The sequence below is a fragment of the Centruroides vittatus genome, unplaced genomic scaffold, assembly GCF_030686945.1.
Source record: "Centruroides vittatus isolate TY-2023 unplaced genomic scaffold, ASM3068694v2 contig_817, whole genome shotgun sequence".
Taxonomy (NCBI): domain Eukaryota; kingdom Metazoa; phylum Arthropoda; class Arachnida; order Scorpiones; family Buthidae; genus Centruroides; species Centruroides vittatus.
In genome coordinates this window covers 1,285,326-1,308,973 of record NW_027122532.1, presented here as the reverse complement: position 1 = coordinate 1,308,973, position 23,648 = coordinate 1,285,326, and the positions used below count along the sequence as shown (strand labels likewise).

Sequence of the window (23,648 nt, the reverse complement as noted above, 5' to 3'; positions counted from 1 at the left end):
TCAGACTCAAATATAACCAATCACCATGGACCGATCACTGCAGCAAATTCGGATGCACAATCGATAAAAAAAGTATAAAAATAATCCACAGAGAGAAGGACAACTATCTACGAAAATTCAAAGAACACTTTACAATAGTCAATAAAAGCAACACAATAAATCTAAACAACGGCATGGAGGTAGACGAAGTGTGGGAGGAAATGGGGAGGGGCTTAAGAAACAAAAATAAACTAAACGAAGGACAGTCAGAAATGCCTCGGGGGGACGGTGACATAAACACCTCATAACGGAATGGTCTTAAAAAAGGTTAGTACCGAATAATACTAACTGTAAGGTATGGAATCGCCAAGACGCGCGATTCCCACCTGTTTGTTATAACGGACTTTCATAACGGAAAAGTCGTTAGGATCGGCCGGTAGAAACGACCGTTAGGAACTTCCGTGGGAAGAACCGTTAAGTTTCAAATCGTCGACCATCGGACGATTGGCCGGCGGGAAGTGACCGTTGGCGGCCGTTGCGGGAACATTCAAATTCGATTGGAGCAGGGTTCGAACGCCGTCGACTATTTAAGCTCGGATCGAGCTCGTATCGAGGGTTCGGATCGGATCAAGGGAGATCGTCGTTATCGAGGTGCTAACTAACTCTCTCGTGAGAAGTTACGTGTTTGTGTATGAACTTGTTCCTGACTCGGAGGTTTTGTTAATTACAAGTCTGTTTGTTCGTAAGGAGTTCTTTCGACGAATTTGTACGGGAATAGTCGGTTGTTGTTGGAATTAGTGTTGTGCATATTTAATTGTAACTCTAAAGTGGATTATTTTGTACATTACTGTAAATATAAAATTTGTGTTTTCGTCAAACCGACTGAGTGGTTATTTTGAACATTACTCTAACAATAATAAAATTTGAAATAATCCCTTACATTAAATCAATCTAAATAATGTAATAATTATAATAATTGTAATAACTCTTTATTACAGTTTTTTTGGACTAGTCATAATCTTTTATAACTTATATATATTAAGAAACCCATCTACAATAATTAATGTAACAAATGTATTCTCTACCAATTGTAGAAATGTAACACCTGATGAGGGGTGCAAAATAAACGGAAAAGATTGCACCCGAAATGCATAGTGAAATAAAGAATAATGTGAATAAAACCCAATAGTCCTTGTCTCTGATGAAATGCGGTACAGACGAAATAACTACGGTTAAACCAACTGTGAAGTTAAATCAATTAACCTATTGAAAAAAAGAAAATTTTCAAGGGAAATTGATACTTAAGCAAAAAACAGAATGTCGAGAAGAGTCGATTCCATAAGCAAAAAACACGAAAGATTGGAAACAAATAGTAAAAAATGAATTAGAGTACTTCTGCCAAGAAAAAGTACGGGGGAAGTATATTCATATAGTATTTGATTATTTAATATACCATTTGTCCAACGAGTGTTGAATCAGAAAGGATATTCTCGGGATCTAGATTATTTTGTACAAAAATTAGATCAAAATTAGGAGATAAGACTTAACTTCTCAAGAAACTTTAAATAATTTATTTTTTTAAAAATGGTAATTAATAAAATGGTATTAGGTACTATATATTATTTCTGTTGTTAAATGTACTATACATTATTTCTGTTTCTAAAAGTTATTATTTTAGTTTGTTTAGAATATAAAAATTATAAAAATTAAAGTGTTATTTTATATCTTTGAAATAAAAAATGTGAAATGGAAATCAAAATGACATATTTTTTTATCACATTAATTTTATTTTTCAGGAAAAAATTTACCGGTAATTTACCGGTAAACCGGTATTTTAATTTTCATTTACTGAATTACTGGTAAATGAAAAATTCGGTAAATTTACAATCCCTACATCACAGATTTCAGTTGAGTCAAAAGAGTTAATTAGAATTAGTTGAAAGGGTCATTGAAAATTTTAATAAATGCTTGTTTGACACACACAATTTTAGGATAATTGCTCTTATGTGGTTTTCCCTCAGACATAAGAAATTCATCTTTGACTTTATTATATGAGATACTGGAAATGTTGTCCTCCATTTTCCAGACAACCAAACTCTTCTACATGAGAAAAACTCTTTGCTTGATGGTGAGCATGACAAGAAACAATGCAAAGTGACTCAGAGATATGACAATTACAACATTAGATTGTCTGTTGAATGATGCCCTCACCGACAAGTTACATCATCACTCAGCCGAGCCACATATGTGGCCCACTGTAGAGCGACTTTACAATTGTATGGTTCAACAAAACTCATTCATTGCTTACAAATACTGCACAAGAATACAAAATTCAACTTTTTCTAGCAATAAGAGTTAGTTTTACATATTTATTAAATTAAAACAACAGCATGTAATTTATAACAATTGTATTGCAGAACTGGACCAAACTTGATAAACTTAGGAAATGATCCAATTTTCTGGACACAGGTTAAATATAATATCAATAATGGAAAGTAAACAATGAAATTATATTTAACATGCCATATGCTAGTAAACTGGACATGCAATGCATATGTCACAGAAACCAAACCAAAGTGGTTGTGTGGCTAACTACAGCCATACTACAGCTCACGAAATTCAAAGCTAGCTAGTTTCAAAAATAACTGGTTTTCTGGTAATTCCAGATTTCTTGAAGCCAGATACATTTATATTGGTGATGCCACGAATAGTGATTTTACCAAATACCGAATATTCGGCTACCCTCTCGGCCGAAGCGCCCAATATTCGGTGGCCAAATGTTCGGCAAAATATGTGTACATTTCGCGGGTGACAAGTTACAACCTGTCTCATTGTGGTGGGTGCGCATTTGTTTTATTTGCGAGTAGATTGTGTCATGACACGCATTATGTTCATTATTACATCAAATTGTGTTACTAATAGTCCTTATGACTATTAGTAACACAATTTGAGCTTGAAATGCAAGTTGAGCTTGATACACAGTTCAACTTTGATGAGAATGACAAATATCTGGTGCCATTTTTCTTGATCCATGTTTCAAAACCAGTTTCCTGGGATTAGTTCAAATGCAAAGAGCAAAACAAAAAGTTTTTTAGAAGCTTTGAAAATTAGTTGTGATGAGTCTACTAGTACCGATGATGATTCTTCTCCACTTCGTAAGAAAAGAAATATCAATGAAAATGATAAAATCATTGAAATACATGACAGTTTCTGGAACTGTTTTGAGGAAGTCGCTATAGAAAATATGCAAAATGATGAGGATGTGGAGAAGAAAAGTGCTATTGCAAATGAGATTGATTTTTATATGAAAGCTGTTCGCCTAGATCGGACATCTCAGACCTCAAGTGGTGGTCAGCAAATGCAAAACAGTATCCAAGCCTGACAGAATTTGGTAAGATTTATCTATCGTCTCCCGGCAGTAGTGTATATAGTGAGAGGCTATTTTCAGAAGCAGGTATAGTTTATGAGGAAAAGCACAATCGTTTGCTATCAACAAATGCTGAAAAAATTGTTTTCATTCATCACAACTTACCACTGATAGATTTTTATTAAATGTAATAATTTGTGATTAAAATAAATACATTTTTGAGTAATATGTGCGTTTTTTTTCCATAATTTGGTATTCGGTATTCAGCCGAATACCAAATATTAAAAAAAGTAGCCGAATACCGAATAGTAGCCGAAAATTCATGGCATCACTAATTTATATATATAGCTTCTATTTAAAAGTTATAATATCAAATTGTTCAGTTAGGCAAGACTCACCATATCTTGAAGACTACTCCGACGACTCCTGATTCCAGAATCTTTTCGACTGCTAGATAAAGTTGAGAAACTACCTTGAAATTGAAGAGGAAGCATTGGAGAATCTGATCCTTCTTCATCCTGACCTGCTTCAGACTGACTACTAGGTTTTCGACTCTGAAGCTCGGCTATTACCGTAGGCGGAAATGGCCAAGAATGTCTTGCAGCTAATGCAGTGTTCACTTTTTCATATATAGCATATTTCCTTCCACGAATGAAGTATGTTTTCTTTCCTAAAAATTTATAAAATACAGTAGGTATATCAAACAAAAAAATTAAATGGCACAATAAAAATTATTTTTCTACATTATTTCAAGCATTTATATAATTTCTGATAAAATTCCTTATCGTTACATTATTCTTCTTAGAAAATGGTTGTAATAAATAATTTATAATTATTAATAAAATAAAATTATGTTTAAAATATAATTAAGTAAAAACAAAAGTAGGAAGAAAAACTTTCTGCACTTTACTTTTCAAACTTTACTCTATGTTGAACACAACTTGTCAATGTTTGAAATGTGTCATTTTTTTTCTTCTAACAAATATATATGTATTAATTAAAGTCTGCTATAAAGAATGCTACCTGCTACCATTTTAAATAATTGTACTTACATTAATTATTACCTGAACACATTGGAAATCCAACCAAATATCACATTTTCCCATACAATTTTTCAATGTATGCACCTTCCATCACATGGCATCCATCCAACTGATACTCAAATTCTACTTATGCTTGCTAGAGCATACCTGTTGTCATACTGCTGCCACAATTCTGCAGCTCCTATGAATTACTCATGTTGTACAATAATGAGTGATTCCAACTTTGCAAACTGCAGAACACAAAATGCCTTCTCTGTTGGAGAGTTGCCATTTTCATTTATGGCACTTCCTAGAGGTAATAGACAACAAGATCTTCAAATGCAGATGGGAGATGAAACTCAGACAGTTACTTGATCAATTGACGTGTGTTGCATACTTCTCAAATAATAATTAACATAATTATAGTAATTTAGAATGGTAGCATTTATTTCAAAACACCATGTACCGGTACATAAATCTAAGCTAAAAAATTTGATTAAACTATTTGATATTACTATTTGATATTTTAATGCAATTAAAATCCATACAAATATAAGAGAGTTGATTTTAATTGAAATTAATACATGCTATACAATATTAAAACAGTCCTTGTAAAAGGAAATCTGATCACTGATAACAATGTTCTTATATATTCAAGTCAGACTGGAGGAACAGAAGTCCATTAGCATTGATCCAGATAAATGAAGACTCTAAAATTTAGGTAAAATAAATACATAGGTTTTGAATATAATATAAAGTTTCTTTTGATTGAACTAGGATCTGCTGATCCCGAGTTGTCATACCAGTTCCATAGCACTTGCAGTAACTAATAATATGCATTTATTTTTCTAAAACTAATATACCAATAGAATTACAGGAAAGCTTTGTTATTTAACATCATTTATTTTCAGTATAATTAGTATGCATCAAGTGATTCCCCTTGAAGAGTACATTCAATCTCCATTACTAATTCATGTTTACATTTATGCATCTATGAATCATTTACGTGTTCTGTTAACAAAGAGAGTTTACGGACCGAAACAAACCTTTAATGCAGTGTATTCGACAAATGCTGATCTTTTATGGGATTTGCTGATCTTTTATGGGAAATTATCTTTAGAGTTTCAAGAATGCACTTTTACTTTTGTACATAAATAAAAGTAGTGATTTATTTCTTACATAAAATATGATAATTCAAAAATTTTCTACTTCTTTACTAAAATATCCTTTCTACTTTGATTATTCTTATTTGAAATTGCTGCAATATCATATTTGAGTATATTTTCAGATAAAATTTTATAAAATATTCAAAAATATTCATTAAAAAAGAACATTTTGCTGAACGATATTAAAAAAACTACTAATTACTATTATAACAAAAATGTTGAAAGGGCATAGTATTGTAAAATACCCTTCAAAATATTGCAAACATAATTAGGTCAAGAAAATCTTACATTTTCTGATTAAACCTTAAAAGATGGCAGCATTTATGGTTATGGCTATCCAAGAGTAGTTGAACAATGAACATCTGAAAGGAAGTCTGTTAAGAAAAAGAGAAACAAAATACACAAAAAGTGAAGCATAAGATACGGATTTACACAAAACTAGTCAAACCAAATAGCAACTGCACAATTTATATGATGCTTCTCCAACTTTTAATTGTAGTTTTTATGATATGCGTAACCACTTGGAAAATTTTATTCAAGGGTTACAAAAGTAAAACCATTTTATATTTATATTTATTTCTTTGGCACAATTTCTTGTAATTTTAGTAAAAGAACCACTGTAAGAATGATCAAAAACGTTTGTTTTAAGGAAAGAAATTGGTCTAAATAGCTAGTTCATTAAGTTTTACACAGTTCAAAAATTTTTGAAAATTTTTTGTATGTATTAAAATATCAACATAATTATTTTTAGTCTCAAATATATTCAAAAATATTTATTTACATTTAAAATATAGAATAATTAATTTAATTTGATTTAAAATAGATAAATGAGAGTTTTATACCTTGAAATGGAAGGCCTTCTTCAACAGTATATTGATCCTGAAGAAATGAATATGTAGCTTCTGATATATGTACTCTTCCTGGCTTGCCTGTTGATTCCATCAAATTTGCATAAGTCACATCGTTTGACCAAACATCAAATTTAAAACGACAGGTACCTACAATCCCGCACAAAACAGTTCCAGTATGTACTCCGACACGCATATTTACATCTTCGTTGGTATCCTCGTCGAATTCTGCAATTGCTTTTATCATTCCTAAACCCATTTCTGCACAACATTTTGCATGATCTGGTCGTGGTTCCGGACAACCGGACACACAATAATAACAATCGCCGAGTGTACTGATTTTCTCACATCCGAGTTTGGCACATAAATAATCGAAACGTCCAAATAAATCATTGAGCAAACCAACTAACTGTTCAGCTGTTTTGTTTGAACTCATTTTTGTAAAGCCGACAATATCGGCAAATAAAATACTGACGTTATCAATGCAGTGCATATTAAATGGGCGAAATATCATTTGAGACTGGCGAGGACTCGCAGACACTCTACGATCACTTGAAGGCGAATCGATTCGGTCATCTTCTTCCCCTTCTTGAGTTGCCATCAACCAGTCTGAAACCTTCGGAGGCATTATAGAATGAATGATTTTCTCTTTAAGTTGTTTCTCGATTTCTAAGTCTCGACGCACAATTAACGACTGACCTACTTTTAATAAAGTATTTCTCATGCGTACTTCCGTTAACAACAATATATGTATTCCCATCATATGAATACATATTTGCAGTAATATCTTCACTATCACAATTAAAACTGAATTATCCAGAGTTAGGAATGCAGTCAACACTTCAAAAATTATAGAATATGATCCACCGATTAATATACAAATATACAGAGGTAATGGTATCACAGTATATAATGTAAGCAAAATTACAATACACATACAAAACAAACCGACAGACGATATATCCGTGCTGTCATTACTCGAAAATTCCGCATGATTATTTACATAAACAATGAATATTAACAAAGATAAAGTGCACAGAATTATTGTCGTACAAAGAGAAATGGGAATATAAAAATTCTGATAATAAGAGGTATATGTAAATAAAAGGACTGCAATTGTATAGCACATTAAAGAGAAACTTCCTATAACAAAATAAATCCAATAACTCTTTGCCATACAAGCAAAATATATACAGTATGACACTGATACGAGAAAAAGGTAGACTAGAGCGTACTGAAATCTTTGACATATCTGAGGAAATGTACTTTTGTGGTATTGTTCTTCTAAAATACTGGAATCAAATTTAGGATTCCACCAACTTTTAGATGCTCTTTCGAATAATATCGGACACAAGAAACAACTCTGCTCTTGAGACATACTGAAACTTCCCAAAAAGGTTTGTGGTGGTGGAGGTAAAATGAATGTTTGCTGAGGAGGGTGAAGAGAAATTCTAACTGAAGCAAAATCATTGTCGTCATCATCGTCATCACCACTTCTAATAGACGGTCTCTCACTTGTGAAACTAACAGAAGTCATCTTTTTCTATTCATCAGATAGTAATTTTTTACTTCCTACCAAACTTTTAGCATCACATTATTTTATTAAGTTTACTGTAGACACAAATGATTTGCATTAATTCTTATCATCCAAGAAAATGAAAGAATTAAATACATTTTAAAATTTGATGCTTGCTTCAAAATCATTTTCTTCGAATTTGATAAAATATACTTTCTTCAGACAGCAAAAATATCTGAAATTAAATATAACTTTAATTAAAAAATATACATTGAATTAATATAATTATAATAATTTTAGTATACATTCATAGAGAAATTTAAAATTAACAGTTTCATATAATTTGAATAGAAAATTGAAGTTTTTAAAAATGTAAACAGCATTCATACAAAGTAATTTATTCTTTTCAAAATCATTTTGTCCCTGGGTGTTGCAAGTTTATTATTATTATTATTCTCTTTACCAGTGGTATACCCAAAGAAGGAACCAATGGGCCCTTGGCACCCTCCAAAGGAATAGGAAAATTTGTTTGTTTAGTTAAGTTACAGCAATGCAACACTTGGGCGATCTGCCTAGGGGAAATGCCTTACGAGAGATCTTTCTAAGGGTAACTGGCATTCAGGAATTACAGACGTGAAGAAAACCCAAAAAAACTCTACATGGCCAGTTCAATCCTGGTGAGGCACGAATCCATCCCAGTGTTCAGAGAATGGAACTGCTTGGCCACTGGTGAGCCAAAAAGGAAAAAAAAAAACACTAGAAAATTTTCCAAAAACTTTTCCTAACTAAAATTCACTTTTTGTATTTATATTGTGTTGTGTCTTCTATTTCTATACTACTTATGAATTAGTAGCTAAATAAGGTGGAAATTTTATTGAATTCCACATTAAACATTTTCCATTTAACTCTGCTCCCTGATATTAAATTGTGAGTGCACCACTGCTCTTTACAATAAAAATCTTATTTCTTACAAAATATTTGTCTTAATATTATCATAAATAAATTTATTAATGATAATGCTTACTTTACATAAGTTATTGAAGAAACTAACCGAAAAACAATTGCTAGACTTAAAGTTGAATTATTAGAAAAATAATCACATTTATAAGATTAAAAGTTTTAACACAATCAATTTTAAGGTAAATTTCCTTTATTAATTTTGAAGATGCAGTGTTTTATTCCATAAACAAATCAATGCAATAATAATAATAATTAATGCAATAAAGCTATTTAATTACCCTGAATATTAGATTCATTTCAAGGTTTCATATTGTTTCATTTATTAAATCTGCTTAGTTTGAACAAATATTTTTCTATCCTCATTTTAAAAAAGTTAGTGTTTTAAAAATTTATTGATAAATATTATAAATATTAATAAAATAATTTTTCTAACTTTTATTTATTATAAGAAAGAATTATTTGAAATATAATATTCTACAAAATCTACTTTTGTTATATTTAAAATGATGTTATTCAAATTAAAACTTATATATATATATAGATATACACCAGGGGTGAGCAACCTTTTTAATCAACGGGCCAATTTAAATTCTAAAATTTTTTGGCGGGCCACAGATAAAGTAACACTTAATAATTTACAAAACTTTATAATAAACATTAGAATAAAAAAACATAAAATTTAAAAAAAGTAAAGATTTCATATACAAATTTTAATGCAAAATAAAAACAAACAAGAAAAGAACAGAAAAACGAATTTACTTGAAATTTTTAATGAGAAATTTGGCACTGTTTTTTCGATACAAGCTGATCAATATCAGCCGGAATTGATGAGGTAGCTACACGTACGCAGCTTTCTAATCGCGCATCACTCAGTCTCGATCGGTGGTCATTTTTGATTAATTTCATGGTTTAAAATAATTGTTCGCAAACATACGTACTTCCGAACAGAGACATACATTTGCTTTGCATTTTTCTTCAAAAGTGAAAATTTCTCAGGGCTCACATAAGATTTATAAAAATTTTTGATGTTTACTGAGAAAAATACTTCCATTTGAAAGTCTTCGGGAACTGTATCCACATCGATATTAAATGGCGAGGAAAACATTTTCGTGGAAACCGCTGTCTTCTCAGCTTTGAACATTTGGAATCGTAATTGAAATTTGTTGATTAAAATGTCTATATATTGTGCGTATTTTTGAGAAGTAGTAACGTTTTCTTTTTCTAAATGTGGAAAGTGAGACACATTATTCTGCAAAAGATGCTGTTTCACCAATTTTAATTTGCACTCAGAGCCCTGAATTTTATCATACAAATTGTGAATAAACTGTCCTTTGCCTCGAAGTTCCACATTAAGATCATTGAGATGCTGAGTCGTGTCGATAAGAAACCCAAAATCGCACATCCATTTTTTATTATCAAAATGAGGAAAGGCATATCTCTTCATATCCGAGAACAATTGTATTTCGCTTTTTAAGTTGTATACTCTTTTTAGCATAGCGCCTCTACTAAGCCAACGTACTTCGGTATTAAAAACCACGTCGCCATATTCAGTTTCTAAATCTTTCGGGAATTCTTTAAATTCACGGTGATTTGACGCGCGCGACTTTATAAAATTGATCAGTTTAATTATTGGTACTGTGACATTTGGCAAACTCAATCTTTTCACACACAAATTTTCCTGGTGAATTATGCAGTCGTTAACGAATATTTCCCTTCCTGTAACCTTCTTAATGTCTTGAAATAGCCTTCCCGATACTCCTACCTCCATGCTTGACATTGCTCGTGCTCCATCTGTCGATATACCAATAATCTCTTCTAATGAAATTGAAAAATTTTCCAACACAGACTTTAGTTTGTCGTACAGGACTTTGCTGGTTGTAGTCCCTTGCATTGAAATTGGTGAACGCAATTCTTCGGTAATATTAAATTTGGTGTCAATACCACGTAAAAATATAGCCAGTTGTGCCGTATCGCTAATATCGCAACTCTCGTCGAGTGCCAAAGAACAGTATTCGAATTTTGCAATGCGTTCACGAAGCGTTGTTGCTATGTTCTCGGACAAGTCTTCAATTCTCCTTGCAATGGTGAATCTTGATAAACTAATGTTTGAAATAATATTTATTTCACCAGGAAATGCTATTTCTGCAACAGCAGTCAGACATTCTTTTATCATCTCTCCATCCGCAAAGGGTTTCATTTTTTTTTTTGCCAATATTTGACTGACAACAAAACTAGCCTTTACTGCCGTATTTGATAAAATAGCTTGATTTTTAAAAATAGCCTGTTGGTTTCCCAAGTTTTTCTCCATTTGATTAAACTTATCTATCCGGAGTTGTCCTGTTAAGTTTTTATATTGTTGTTCATGTTTTGTATCGTAATGCCTTTTTATGTTATATTCTTTTAATGTCGACACAGTCTCTGAGCATATTAAACATACAGCTTTATCTTTGACGAAAGTGAAAAAATAATCAAATTTCCACTTTTCTTGGAAATGCCTGTGCTCATCCGCAACCTTCCGTTTTTTTGTTTGCTTTTCCGACATGCTATTATGGATTAAAAATTTGAAAGTTAAAAAAATTTGTAGGAAAACTTAATTTTGAATAAAAAAAACTCTAATATTACCTTTTTGACAATAATATTGTACTCGCGCCTTTCAAGAAACACAAGAATTGCTAAAATTGCTAGTTAACAGCTTACCAGTCTGACTGATTGTGTGACAGAAGCAAACACAAACAAGCACAGACGCGGCGCGTTCGTATTGCATGTTTGAACAAGTCGCCGACAAGTGAGTAACTCGTCACAAAAAATTGTTTCGGTTTAGTATGTACTACCATTTTATTATAATTAATTTTATAACAATATATCGATGGGAGAAAGTCGATAAAATAAATTCAATTATAGAAATGCTTGGCGGGCCGCATAAACATGTTTAACGGGCCGCGTGTTGCTCATCCCTGATATACACAATCTTCCAAAATGAATGCTATCATTTTAAATTATTGTAATTATGTTAATTATTAGCCAGAAAGTGAGATATATAGACTGATTGATACAGAAATTATCCATCATCAAAGTTTCATCTTCCGATAAAACAACAACCTTTTTTTACGTTCCAGCACTATTTTTAATTACGTAAAAACGTTTTCAACTGCTTTAAGCAGCCATCTTCAGTTAACGTTACGTAATTAAAAAACTTATTGTTAACTGAAGATGGCTGCTTAAAGCAGTTGAAAACGTTTTTACGTAATTAAAAAGGTTGTTTTATAGGATAGAAATAATTCCAGTAAGCTTTTATTTGTTTAGTTTCATCTTCTATCTTTTCATACAAATATCCTGTCTACTACCTCTGGAAAGCACTTTAAGTGAAAATGGAGACTTACAACAGAGGACTGTGTTCAGCCATTCACAAAGTCAGAATAATTCATCATTGTACAACGAGTAACCTACAGGAGCTGTAGAATTGCAGCTGCAATGGGAGGAATGATAACAGACCCTATTTTTCTAAAGCATACTTTTTGGAAAACCTTGTTTATAATATTATGTTAATAAATATAATAAAGCCATGCTCTGTTATATAAATATAATCTATCCCTGAAAATAATTCAATTGTTAGGAATTAATATTTTAGAAAGTATTTTCTATTATTTCTTAAAGGAAAAATTCTAACTTATTTCCTGGTGAAGAAACCTTATTCTCTTTAGAATAAAATCTCATTTCTTAAAAATAATTCTGTCTTAGTGATCCCAACCAATTTAGCCAGATGACATTGTGGTTGTTCATACTGAGAGATAATAATGCCTGCAAACAAATGTTACTAAGAGGGATACATAAAACAGGTGTACAAACAAAATATCTTTTATTTCTCTTTGAACCAGTTCTTTTAGTACAGATCCCAACTTTACAGATATTATTATTATTAATTAACAAAAGGATGGTCTATTGTCCTCTCATAAACATATAATATATGCATGCATATACATACAGTATCAACCCAACCAACTTACAACTAAGCTTATACCTATCTTAAACCTAAGAAAAAAGAAAAGGAAGAAACAGACACTTAAGGAAGTATGTCAGATAGACAGAGGAAGGTAGGGTCTTCTTAAGTTGCAGGTACCAATGTGGAAGGTGTCTCTTCAATATCGTGCTCTCAGATGCTTCCCTCCTTCGAAACATTAAAAAAAAAAAAAAAAGAGCCTCATAGATCTCCAGTTGTACTCACTGTCTTTATGACCCTTCTCTTTCTGTTTTCGACCTCTATGGTTTGTCCCTTTGTCCCTTTTTCTGATTTGGAGCACTGCCTTGTCCTGCCGTCCACTCAGATCTTGACCAAGAATGACTCTTCTGTTGGCAGTTTTGCCTACGGTCCTTGCCTTCCTTTTGTTTCCCCCGAAAATTCGGAGGAACGATAATTCCCCTACCCTTTTGTTCTATCGAGAGTTCCGAGAAGGGGTAATCCCTTCTTAAGGCAATGAGATTTAAGACAGAAGCTTCTAGAAGGAAGTTATGACAAAAGGGAAGAATCAAATATAAAGATAAAAAAAAAAAAAAAATATAACTAAAATACATATAATAATATGGCCGACGGCCACAACATAATACTAAACATAAACTGCAATTATCATATTAATAAATACTTAATGAAGTCATCAAAAATATGTTCGTAAGTGGTAATGCAATGAAACATTATTAGGAAGTGAATATAAAATGTATTTTCTTTAATATGCAGCAGAAAGCAAAAGAATCTTCTAGTATTCAACTAGATGAATGCTAGAAAATGGATGTACAGTAATACCTCAACTTACGCTACCCTGACTTACGCGAACCCGGAGTTACGCGATTTTCATTTTTGTTTGAGCGCTATGCAACTGTTAATTACTCCTCACTCCCTTCACTCTATTGTTCAGCTTACATGTTCGGACGTGTCGCACGGAATCGACGCATAGCTACAATTTATTTTGTGTTATTTATTTCTGTGTTTGTTATATCTATGAAGACTTGAGAGACTCTATGTGGTGATTTCTTGTAACTGAACGAATCGAAAGGCGAGATAAGATTAACGAGAACATTTATTAGCTTACATACATCCGACTTGGATTTTACACAAAAGGCATCTGCAATCGTGAATAATTGACGAAAAAGTATACATTTATCAGATAATAAACAAAGACTCATTTTGTAAACAATTTACCTTTTGTATATACAACTGACAACGTTATATTTCAAATTATAAATAGACTCGATCCCAAGCGGTCTTTCAATAGTCGGACATACAAAAGAAATGAACAGATGACTCCTTACTTCAGTGCGGTTTACAATAACGAATATGATTAATCTTAACACTCTACTGTGTCATCCAAATGAAGTAGAATTGATTCTTCTGCATCAAACAAGAAAAAAAAACTTTATCTTTGAAATGTAAAGTTAACATTATTAAAGACTTTGATGCAAAAATGAAAATTTGTGAATTGGCAAAGAAGTTTGATCTACCGGAATCAACGGTCAAAACAATTATAAAAGGTAAAAAAAAAGTCTCGAAGCTGTGAAAAATGCTCAATCTTTAAATTCAAGCATCATTTGTAAATGTTACGGTATTATCACCGAGATGGAAACAATGTTAAAATTATGGTGTGATAATCAAGTAAATGTGAAAAATTGTCCTGTTGATCAGAACATGGTGTGCTCTCAAGCTAAGCTATTTTTTGAGATTGAAAGAGGATGCTGGAGAGGTGGCTAAAGATGCAGAGTTTAAAGCTAGTAACGGTTGGTTCAGCTGATTCAAAAGTCGCTGTAATTGGCATAGCATTGCAGAAAACGGAGAGGCGGCAAGTTCTGATAAAGAGGCTGCGTCTTACTATCCAGAGAAATTCAAAGCTATGGTAGATGAAGGTGGCTATACCAGCCAAACCATATTCAACGTAGATAAGACTGGCCTGTTCTGGAAGAAGATGCCTAAAAGAACTTTTATCGCGCGTGAAGAGAAAACCTTTCCAGATTTTAAGGCCACCAAAGAGCGATTGACAGTGATGGTTGGCGCGAATGCAGCTGGTGATTGTAAGTTAAAACCTCTCTTAGTTTATCGCTCGGAAAATCCAAAAGCATTCAAAAATATATCTAAAGCTGGCTTGCCTGTGATTTGGAAGTCGAATTGTAAAGCTTGGGTAACAGCTTCCCTTTTTGAGGACTGGTTTGGATATCACTTCATATCTGAAGTCGAACGTTATTGCCAATCTAAACAAATTTCATTTAAAGTGATGCTAATAATCGACAACGCACCAGGTCATCTCTCTGCAACTTTAACTAATTTTGACCCACATGTGAAAGTTGTATTTTTGCCACCAAATACAACCAGCTTGCTTCAACCGATGGACCAGGGAGTCATCAAAACATTCAAAGCTTATTACACGAGACATGCACATCTGCATGAAGCTATGAGACAAAATAACGAGCTCTCTGTTAAAGACTTTTGGAAACAATTCAATGTTTTAGATGCGGTGAGAATCATTGGACAGTCTTGGAATGAAGTTTCACAAAAAACTTTAAATGGCGTCTGGAAAAAACTGTGTCTTTTTTTTCCACCACTGAAACTCGGGCGGAATTAGTACCAGAGCCTGATAAAATTGGTAATGTGATTGAAGAAGTTGTCGATCTTGCCAGGCAAATAAATTTAGAAGTGGATAGTGATGACTTTCAAGAACTGCTGGATTCCCATAATCAGGAGCTGACAATTGATGAGCTCATAGAAATGCGTGAGCAAGAGCAAGACGTTGAAGAACTAGATTCTTTAGATCCAGTTCAATCAGAAGATCAAATGACGGTTGGAAAATTGACAGAAGGCTTCAGTTCAATTGAAAAGGGGTTACAAATTTTAAAAAATATAGATTCCAATGAAGAGCGCATTTCTTCTACAAAATGAGAAATAAAAAAATTATTAGCATGCTACGAGGAAATTTTGCGGGAGAAAAATAAATCTTTGAGCCGTCAGACGAATTTGTTAGATTTTATGAAGCCTTCTACATCAAAATAACTTTGGTTTACGATTTTAATAGATAATATATATGTATAATAAATTATATTAAGATTTTATTAAACATTTTTTTTTCTAAATTATTGTTTTCTATAGTCTCCGGCCCCAATTAAAAATAATTTGTATGTATTTATATGCGAAATTATACCCCGACTTATGCGAATTTGACTTACGCGGTTATCACTCGGTCCCACCTATCGCGTAAGTTTGGGGTATGATTGTACTATTCCATGTTAAAGCTGGCACAAATTACATGTGCAGCTGCTTTTTCTTTTGAAGTGCAGAGGACATAATGTGATACCAACTGTATTACACTCAATTACAATGCATTTCCTTTGTGTCTACGTTGTGCTACCTGGTGTGGAAAAATCCCTCCTTGCAAAGCTAATCAGAAACAAATGACTGTATATCTAGATATTCAAATCACTTGCATTAAGAAAAATATGCAAAAAAATTTTTAATTGTATAATTAACATGCTAAGCACTTTATTTCAAGCTACTACTATACAAGTTAATATACTAAATATATGTATGTATGTGTATATATATAGAAAATTGTTTCTTCAATAATATATACAGATTAATAATTTATAGATAATGTTGAGATATTTAACATTTGATTTCTAATCACTGCCAAATTAAATAATTTGTATGCATCTGTATGAATAGCATGATGATTTATTCAATGATTAATGGGATGATTTTCACACCAAATACTGTATAATACTGAAATACTTTTCTCCATTTTTTTATGATTTACTAAAACACATCAACACAAATTTATCAATATTTAATGAAACATTGCACATTTCATTAAATATTTTTAATATTCATTAAATGATAATACATTATATACATAATAATAATAATATATAATGTATATTAAAACTTTATTTGAATAAAAATATATTTATTATTTTTACAGTAATTTCATTAACCGAAGCATTCTTAATTTCGTTATTTTTTGAGTAAATAACTAATAAACCATTCAAAGAGTTTATGAATAAAGCTATCTGTAGCCCTTTTAAAAAATATTTTTAAATCAAGAGTCAAAAAATATTTATCATGCCATTAAAAAACTAATAGTTAAGTTTATTTTAAAAATTTCTTAAGAATTTGTTGTAAAAATATTTATATTTATTGAGTCAATGAATGACAACATTGAAAATTCCTTTATGGAAAAGTTTCTAAAATAAATTCTTTAACTGTTACTATTAAATGTTTTATGTATGTAAGATGACTTTCAAATAGGGATATATTGATATAAGAAAATTTGCAAAAGCACTTTGGCTTGAGAAACAAATTGAAATTACCATTTTTTTCTAATTAAACTTTTGATATTTTAATTGATTTCAAGAATGCAGTAAGTTATAGAGAAATTTTATTTTGAGACATTTTTGATCAGAGATATATTGTGAATTTGCAGTATTATATTGCTATATATTTATATAATATACTATTACTGCATCGTCATAATACATATATATGACATTGCACTAACAGCATGCACTGGTAATGAATAAAACAGCAGTTTCTTAACATTTTAAACATTAATATTAGCATAATATTCAACTTTTCATTAATACTTTTTAAAATTATTTACTGTCTTGGGAGAATTCTTAATTCTCATTTAGTATGAAGGGCATATGGAAGAATCAACTGTAACAGTCTATAAAAAATATGGACTGTTTCTATTCCACCATCACTCACAGTCCATTACAGTCGATCTCACTCTTTCCTAGTTGTCAGGTCTGTAACATCTAATGAAAGGCATACACCCCATCTTCCTTTGTTATACCCATTTTTGTATGAAACAAGAATTTTTAAACTGGATACAAAATTACAAGAAAAACATGAATTTTCTTAGATAATGTTTTGATTTTTCCTTTGATTCAAAATTTATTTTCTAGACATTTATACTGAATAACTTAAAACTGACTATGGTAGACTTGGATTGCACTCAACACCAGTGTATTGATATTTGATGGATAGAGTCATATACAAACTGTCTTTTGGCATTAAAATGTTTTTATTAGCAAATTCTCAATTACACATTGTTGTCTTCCTCAGGCAACTGTCCAAACTGAACACAATGTAAAAATTCAAATTGTAACAGAATTCAAATACAGGTACTCCTCACTTTATGACCGAGTTCTGTTCCGACGACTACATCGTTAAGCGAATTGGTCGATAAGCGAAGAGCTTGTGTCGGAAATATAGGATTGTTGTAAAATTATACAAATTATGCAACAAACTTCAAATTTATTCATAAAAAGACTATTATAGTACACTATTAGCCTATTATAGTACTATAAGACAATTATAGTATACACAAGCCTATTATAGTATGCTTAGTGCACATGTCACCATTCGCCACTGATCGGCACCCATGCTGAGAAAGGGGATTCCCCGAATTGCAGGTCGAAACTTGATTGGTCGTAAGTGTGAGTGGTCGTTAAGCAGATAGGTCATAAAGTGAGGAGTACCTGTAACAAATGCATGCACCTTATGTGAAAATAAGGTGTATGTTTGAAAAATAAAAGAATAAAAATAACTGGAAAGTAAACATGTAATAAACCAAAAATGTATTACATAGAGGAATGAATTTTCAGTGGACAAAACATATTTGTCCTCACTGTTTAAACAATGAAACCCACAGATAGGGTAGCTCTAGTGTTGAGTTATTGCCTATATTGTTTGTTGAAATATACAATCTTTCCCAGATAACAGGTACTGCAGTCCCTATGTTGATGCATTAAGGATGCCTCTGACCATGAGGAGTCATACCTATGATCATCTTGACAATTTTAGTGGTACACCTCTTATGTTTAATGTCATATGAATGTTCTGCCAGTTAGTTGGCTAGCAATAGCAATAGCACCTATATTTATGTAGCTAGAGATGGTATGTCTATATTTAAAAATAACCTTGTATACCCCGGATCTCTCATACTTACAGTATCAGTCTACATTGTTACACATGAATCTGTGTAAATATGGCAAAGTTATGAGGTGTGATCAAAAAGTTTTGAGATTGGACTTAAAAAGAAAGGAATGTACTTTATTTAACGTTGGCAGTAATCACCTTCAAAAAGTCTCCTTCTTCATCAATGCACTAATTCCAGCATTTTGCCAAGCTTGGAATGCTCCCTGGATGTCCCATTCTTTGAGGATGTCAAGTACCATCTGTAATTTGTGCTGATGGTCTCTGTCATGTCAAAATGGCAACACTCAAACTTGAATTTTACCTTTTGGAACAAGAAGTTGCAGGGGGCCAGATCCAAAAAGTACAAAGGTTGAAAAACAATAAAGATCATGGTGCATGCTAAAAACATGCATGTTTTCAGTGCCATGTGAGAGGGAGTATTTCATAGTGGAGCACCCAATTGCCTTCATACCACAGTTGAAGTTTTTTGCACTGAATATCCTCTCTCAGATGCCTTAGAACATTGCAGAGAACTCAGAATTTGCTGTCTGGCCCATAGCGACAAATTCTCAATGAACAATCCCACAAATGTCAAAGAAAATAATGAGCATGCTTTTGGTTGTGCTTCAGACCTGCTTTAACTTTCCTCCAGTGGGCTGTTCTGCTTCAGACTACTGTATGGAGTATGTTACGCAAGTTTTTTGATGACATCCTAGAGTACCTTTGCAATTTCATCATGGACCTGTAAATGGAGCAGAGAGTTAACAACAAATTCTGTGTGAGATTGGCAAAATTGGCAGCAGAGATCCTTGAAATGTTTTGTGAAGCTTAACAATGATCTGGACAAAATGTTTCCAGTGGTATGCATTCTTCAAAAGGATCAGAACATCACTGGACAATGACAAAAGATCAGGTTGATACTCCATGAGCACAACCTTGAAACTGTTCAGAACATTTGACTTCTTATGCTTGAGGATCATTGGATAACCATCAAGGACATTGTTGTCAAGGTCATTGTGTCATATGAAACAGTTCAGGTGATTTTGATGTCTGAATTGAACATGCATTGCATTGCAGCAAAGTTTGTGTTCAGACTACTAAGCCCCGAGCAGAAGGCACACTGTCTGTAAGGATCTCTGTCAGCAAGCTTGTGTTGACCCAACCTTTGCCTCTGAGATCATTACTGGTGATAAGAACTAGGTCTATGGCTATGACTACTGCAAAGACTGCTGTATGTCTCAAAACTTTTTGATTGCACCACATATAATAGGCAAAACAAAGTCTAGCTAAACAATGAAATTGGACATAGTGAATGAAAGCAGTATACAAGCTTTCTTTGTTAACAGCCATGGTAGAAATTGGAAATAAAGCTCTTAATACCTAAAGTTAATGTAACTGAATTTGGCTATGATATGACCGGCCTTTAGAACTGCTAATTTGATAAGCTTTAATTCTTCTGCTATCAAGCTTTGATGAAAGGGTACAGATACGCTCTTCATACAAGGGAAGCAATCGCAACGTTGACATAGTGCAATGGCTGAAAAATGGTTGACAGTATAATTATGATGATCTCTTTTTTAGAAACAATTATATTATTGAAAGTACCAGCACTTTATTTTGCTAATAAAAATATTTAATGTCAAAAGACAGTTTGTGTGAGAATCTATCCACACTGACTATGGAAATTATTTACAATAAAATTTATAAACAAATCCTAATTCATATAATTTTAACACCATTTAATAGCATTTAAGCTGTTATTCATAACATTAATATTTTTACGATAAGTCATGTCACCTAAATGGTTGAATTGTTAATGGTTTGGATTTCAAATCATTCAATACGTAAAATATTCATTCTAAATTACATAAAAGTCAGACAAAATACTCACAATTTATTCAAATCTTAATATTTATTAAGTATTTAAACTTCATTATTTTAACCTTTAATAAAACAAAAATAAGAATATAAGTTATTTTAATAATGAGGATAATTTAATTAAAATTGAGCAATAAGTTACTTGTAATATAAACTTTTGATAGCAACATAAATACCATAGTTCCTTAATTAAACCCCAATGAGTTTATTTTTAACACACTACCTATCCCCAGGGTTTTCTGAAGCTGGGATTTATTACCTTTCAACAAGAGATGAGTGGGTGAAAATTGAAAGAAATATTTTAATTAAGTTATTTGTACATTTTCAGAACTATAAAAGCAGTTTATTGACTGTATTATGGGTTACAGCTATATTTAAAATATTTTTATTGTTTTTATAGTTAATAAGATTCAATATCTTCTAATTCATTTGCTATGCTGTCATTTATGTCTGTTTCAATGTCATTGTCAGACTCAGGATCATGACTACTATCTTATGGTTCAAACTCACCATCTCCAATTCACATTTTCCTAATTACCTTTTGGTTGACAAACTCTCGACTTAAGAACTCGACTGCATCTTTCCCACACTCACTATTTGACAACATTTATAATTTTATTTCCAAAAATCTTCCCTTGAACATTGAAACAAAGTACAGTCCAAATCTAGACAATTTGAAGATGTAGAATTTCAGTTTAAATTTCTTGCCTGTCACTCTAAACTAGTGGTTGTCAACCACTGCTCTAAACTATATTATCCTATACAGTACAGTACTACATGTTTCCATGTTTTTCAACCTGGGGTTTATTTTTAATAGCATCTTTATTCTTCGGGGTTTATTTGAATCCCAAGATTTAATTGAGGAAATACATCATTACAGAACGCATTTAATTTTTATTTTTAAATTCATTATTGTTATTTTATTCTAATCAGGGCCGGATTTACCAATCCAGGGGCCCTGGGCACAAATTCGGTGGGGTCCCTTCTTTAAGAGTAGAAAAATTTGATGATTTAGAAAATTTACACAAAATACTGTACTTTCAATTAGATTTGAACTAGGAAGTTGTAAATTTCATTTAAAAATAAGGTTATTGTAAACATACATATATTTTATTGTGTAAAACTAATTATTTTAATTTAACTGAAAAATACCCACGTAAAATTTTTTCCCGAAATTTTCTGATGTTTAATAGGTTTTTCTCGGGTTTGGTTTTCTCTGCCTGTTGTCCTCATGATTAGGCCACACTAGGCTATCGCGGTAATAGAAAAAAAAATTATGTTTAAACATAATTTTTTTTCAGTTTTGTGGGGGCCCCGGGCACAGGCCCCAAATGCCCTTATGTAAATCCGGCCCTGATTCTAATATAACTTTTATACATATGAATCAGAATTAATTCCTGATTTCTTACATAATGATGAGTGTACAAGATACAAAACGGATTATATTCAGCTACTATTGAATGCATTATTTAAGTAGCTAAATACACATCAATAAAGATAATATAAATTAGTTTAATTAATAAAAAAAAAAAACACAAAAATTACTGTTATTATTTTAGGTGATTTGTCAAATCAAGTTTATAACTTTTTAGCACTTAAAAATATTTTATTAGTGCCTAATTAATTGATCCATGAGTTATATTAATAACTCATGGAAAAAAGGAGAGCACACTCTACTCATTTCAATAGATTTTAAAAATGCATTTAATACTCTGTGGTGGCCTGCCCTAATGGGCCAACTTAAATCCTTTAAATGCCCTCAGAACCTTTACAAAATACTGCTCAACTATTTGGAAAACAGGACCGCAGGTATATACAACTATGGTGAAAGAATCATCCGTCTCTTGTCCAGGGGTTGCCCTCAGGGATCCCGTTCGAGACCAGGTCTTTGGAACATTGCCTACGACGGACTGCTTCAACTCAACGAGGATAACACCAATCCCAGTTCTGGTATCATCCAAGGGTATGCGAATGATACCCTTGTGATGTTGTCAAACTACAACAACAAAATACTACAACAAGACGCTAACGAAATTTTAGACAAAATTCACGAATGGTGTGTAAATAACAATCTTCAAGTGAATTTCAACAAATGTGAAGCCATGGTCTTATCTAAGGGGAGACAACTTAAAAAGCCCTTGAGGATATTCATGAATCATCAAAGGATTAAAAATACTACAAGTCTCAAATATCTTGGGTTAACTTTTGATCAAAATATGAGATGGGCATCACATATCACCAATGTTACTAATCGTGCCATCAAAATTTCTAACGCACTCCAATGTATAAGTCATAGGAATTCGGGGATGAACGAGAAGTTCATCAAAATAATCTACAAAGCATGTATTGAAACCATCATTCTCTATGGCGCCCCCTTCTGGGCAGAGGCAGTCGACAATGTTCGCACCAAAAAGAAATTAAACAAAGCTCAAAGACTCTCCCTTCTCAGGTTGTGCAGAGCTTATAGGACTGCCCCGACGGCTGCTCTCCAAGTTCTTTCTGGAGTCCTTCCCCTCCACATTAGGGCGAAGGAGGAGATGTGGCGGTGGCACCTGCTCAACAGACGGACAATCGACGGACAAGACAGTGAACTTTACAAATTTATGGAGATTGGGCTTTTTCCCAACTTGAACGAGCCCCTTCCTTCCCACCTTACATCTAACCTAAATGGTAAGCCCGAGGTCTCAGAACCCCATCCCAGTATCGCGGGTGATATTTCTATCTTAGACTTTCATGACAATCCCAACTATTATATACAGATATTCACCGACAGATCTAAAAGCCACAGCAAGGTGGGATCAGCATTTGCGGTTAAGGAATGCAACAATAGCAATTTCTCTTACCAGGCAAGCTATCGTCTTGCCAGTATCTGCACAATTACTCAAGCTGAACAGTTCGCCATTCTGCAAGCTCTTAAATATGTTAACAACTCTAAGATCAGGAATCGACATATTAGGATC

General features: G+C 32.5%; 2 protein-coding genes across 2 annotated transcripts in view; one reads left to right on the top strand and one right to left on the bottom strand.

Moving 5' to 3' along the window:
- Positions 1-23,648, bottom strand: part of Ac13E (Adenylyl cyclase 13E) — a 43,435-nt gene that overhangs the window by 7,363 nt on the left and 12,424 nt on the right. Inside the window, exons 2-3 of the mRNA XM_067278684.1 lie at positions 6,377-8,133; positions 3,745-4,016 (exon numbers count right to left, since the gene is read on the bottom strand). Of these exons, the coding sequence (XP_067134785.1) occupies positions 3,745-4,016; positions 6,377-7,919 (1,815 nt within the window). The 5' untranslated portion in view covers positions 7,920-8,133. The remainder of the gene's footprint in view (positions 1-3,744; positions 4,017-6,376; positions 8,134-23,648) is intronic.
- Positions 13,712-15,867, top strand: LOC136982243 (tigger transposable element-derived protein 1-like). Its single transcript, XM_067278704.1, has one exon. It carries the CDS (start codon positions 14,735-14,737, stop codon positions 15,458-15,460), a length of 726 nt encoding a protein of 241 aa, XP_067134805.1. The 5' UTR covers positions 13,712-14,734; the 3' UTR covers positions 15,461-15,867.

Coding starts and splice junctions, on each gene's coding strand:
- LOC136982243 (XM_067278704.1), top strand. CDS start 14,735: ATGGTAGATGAAGGTGGCTATACCAGCCAAACCATATTCAACGTAGAT.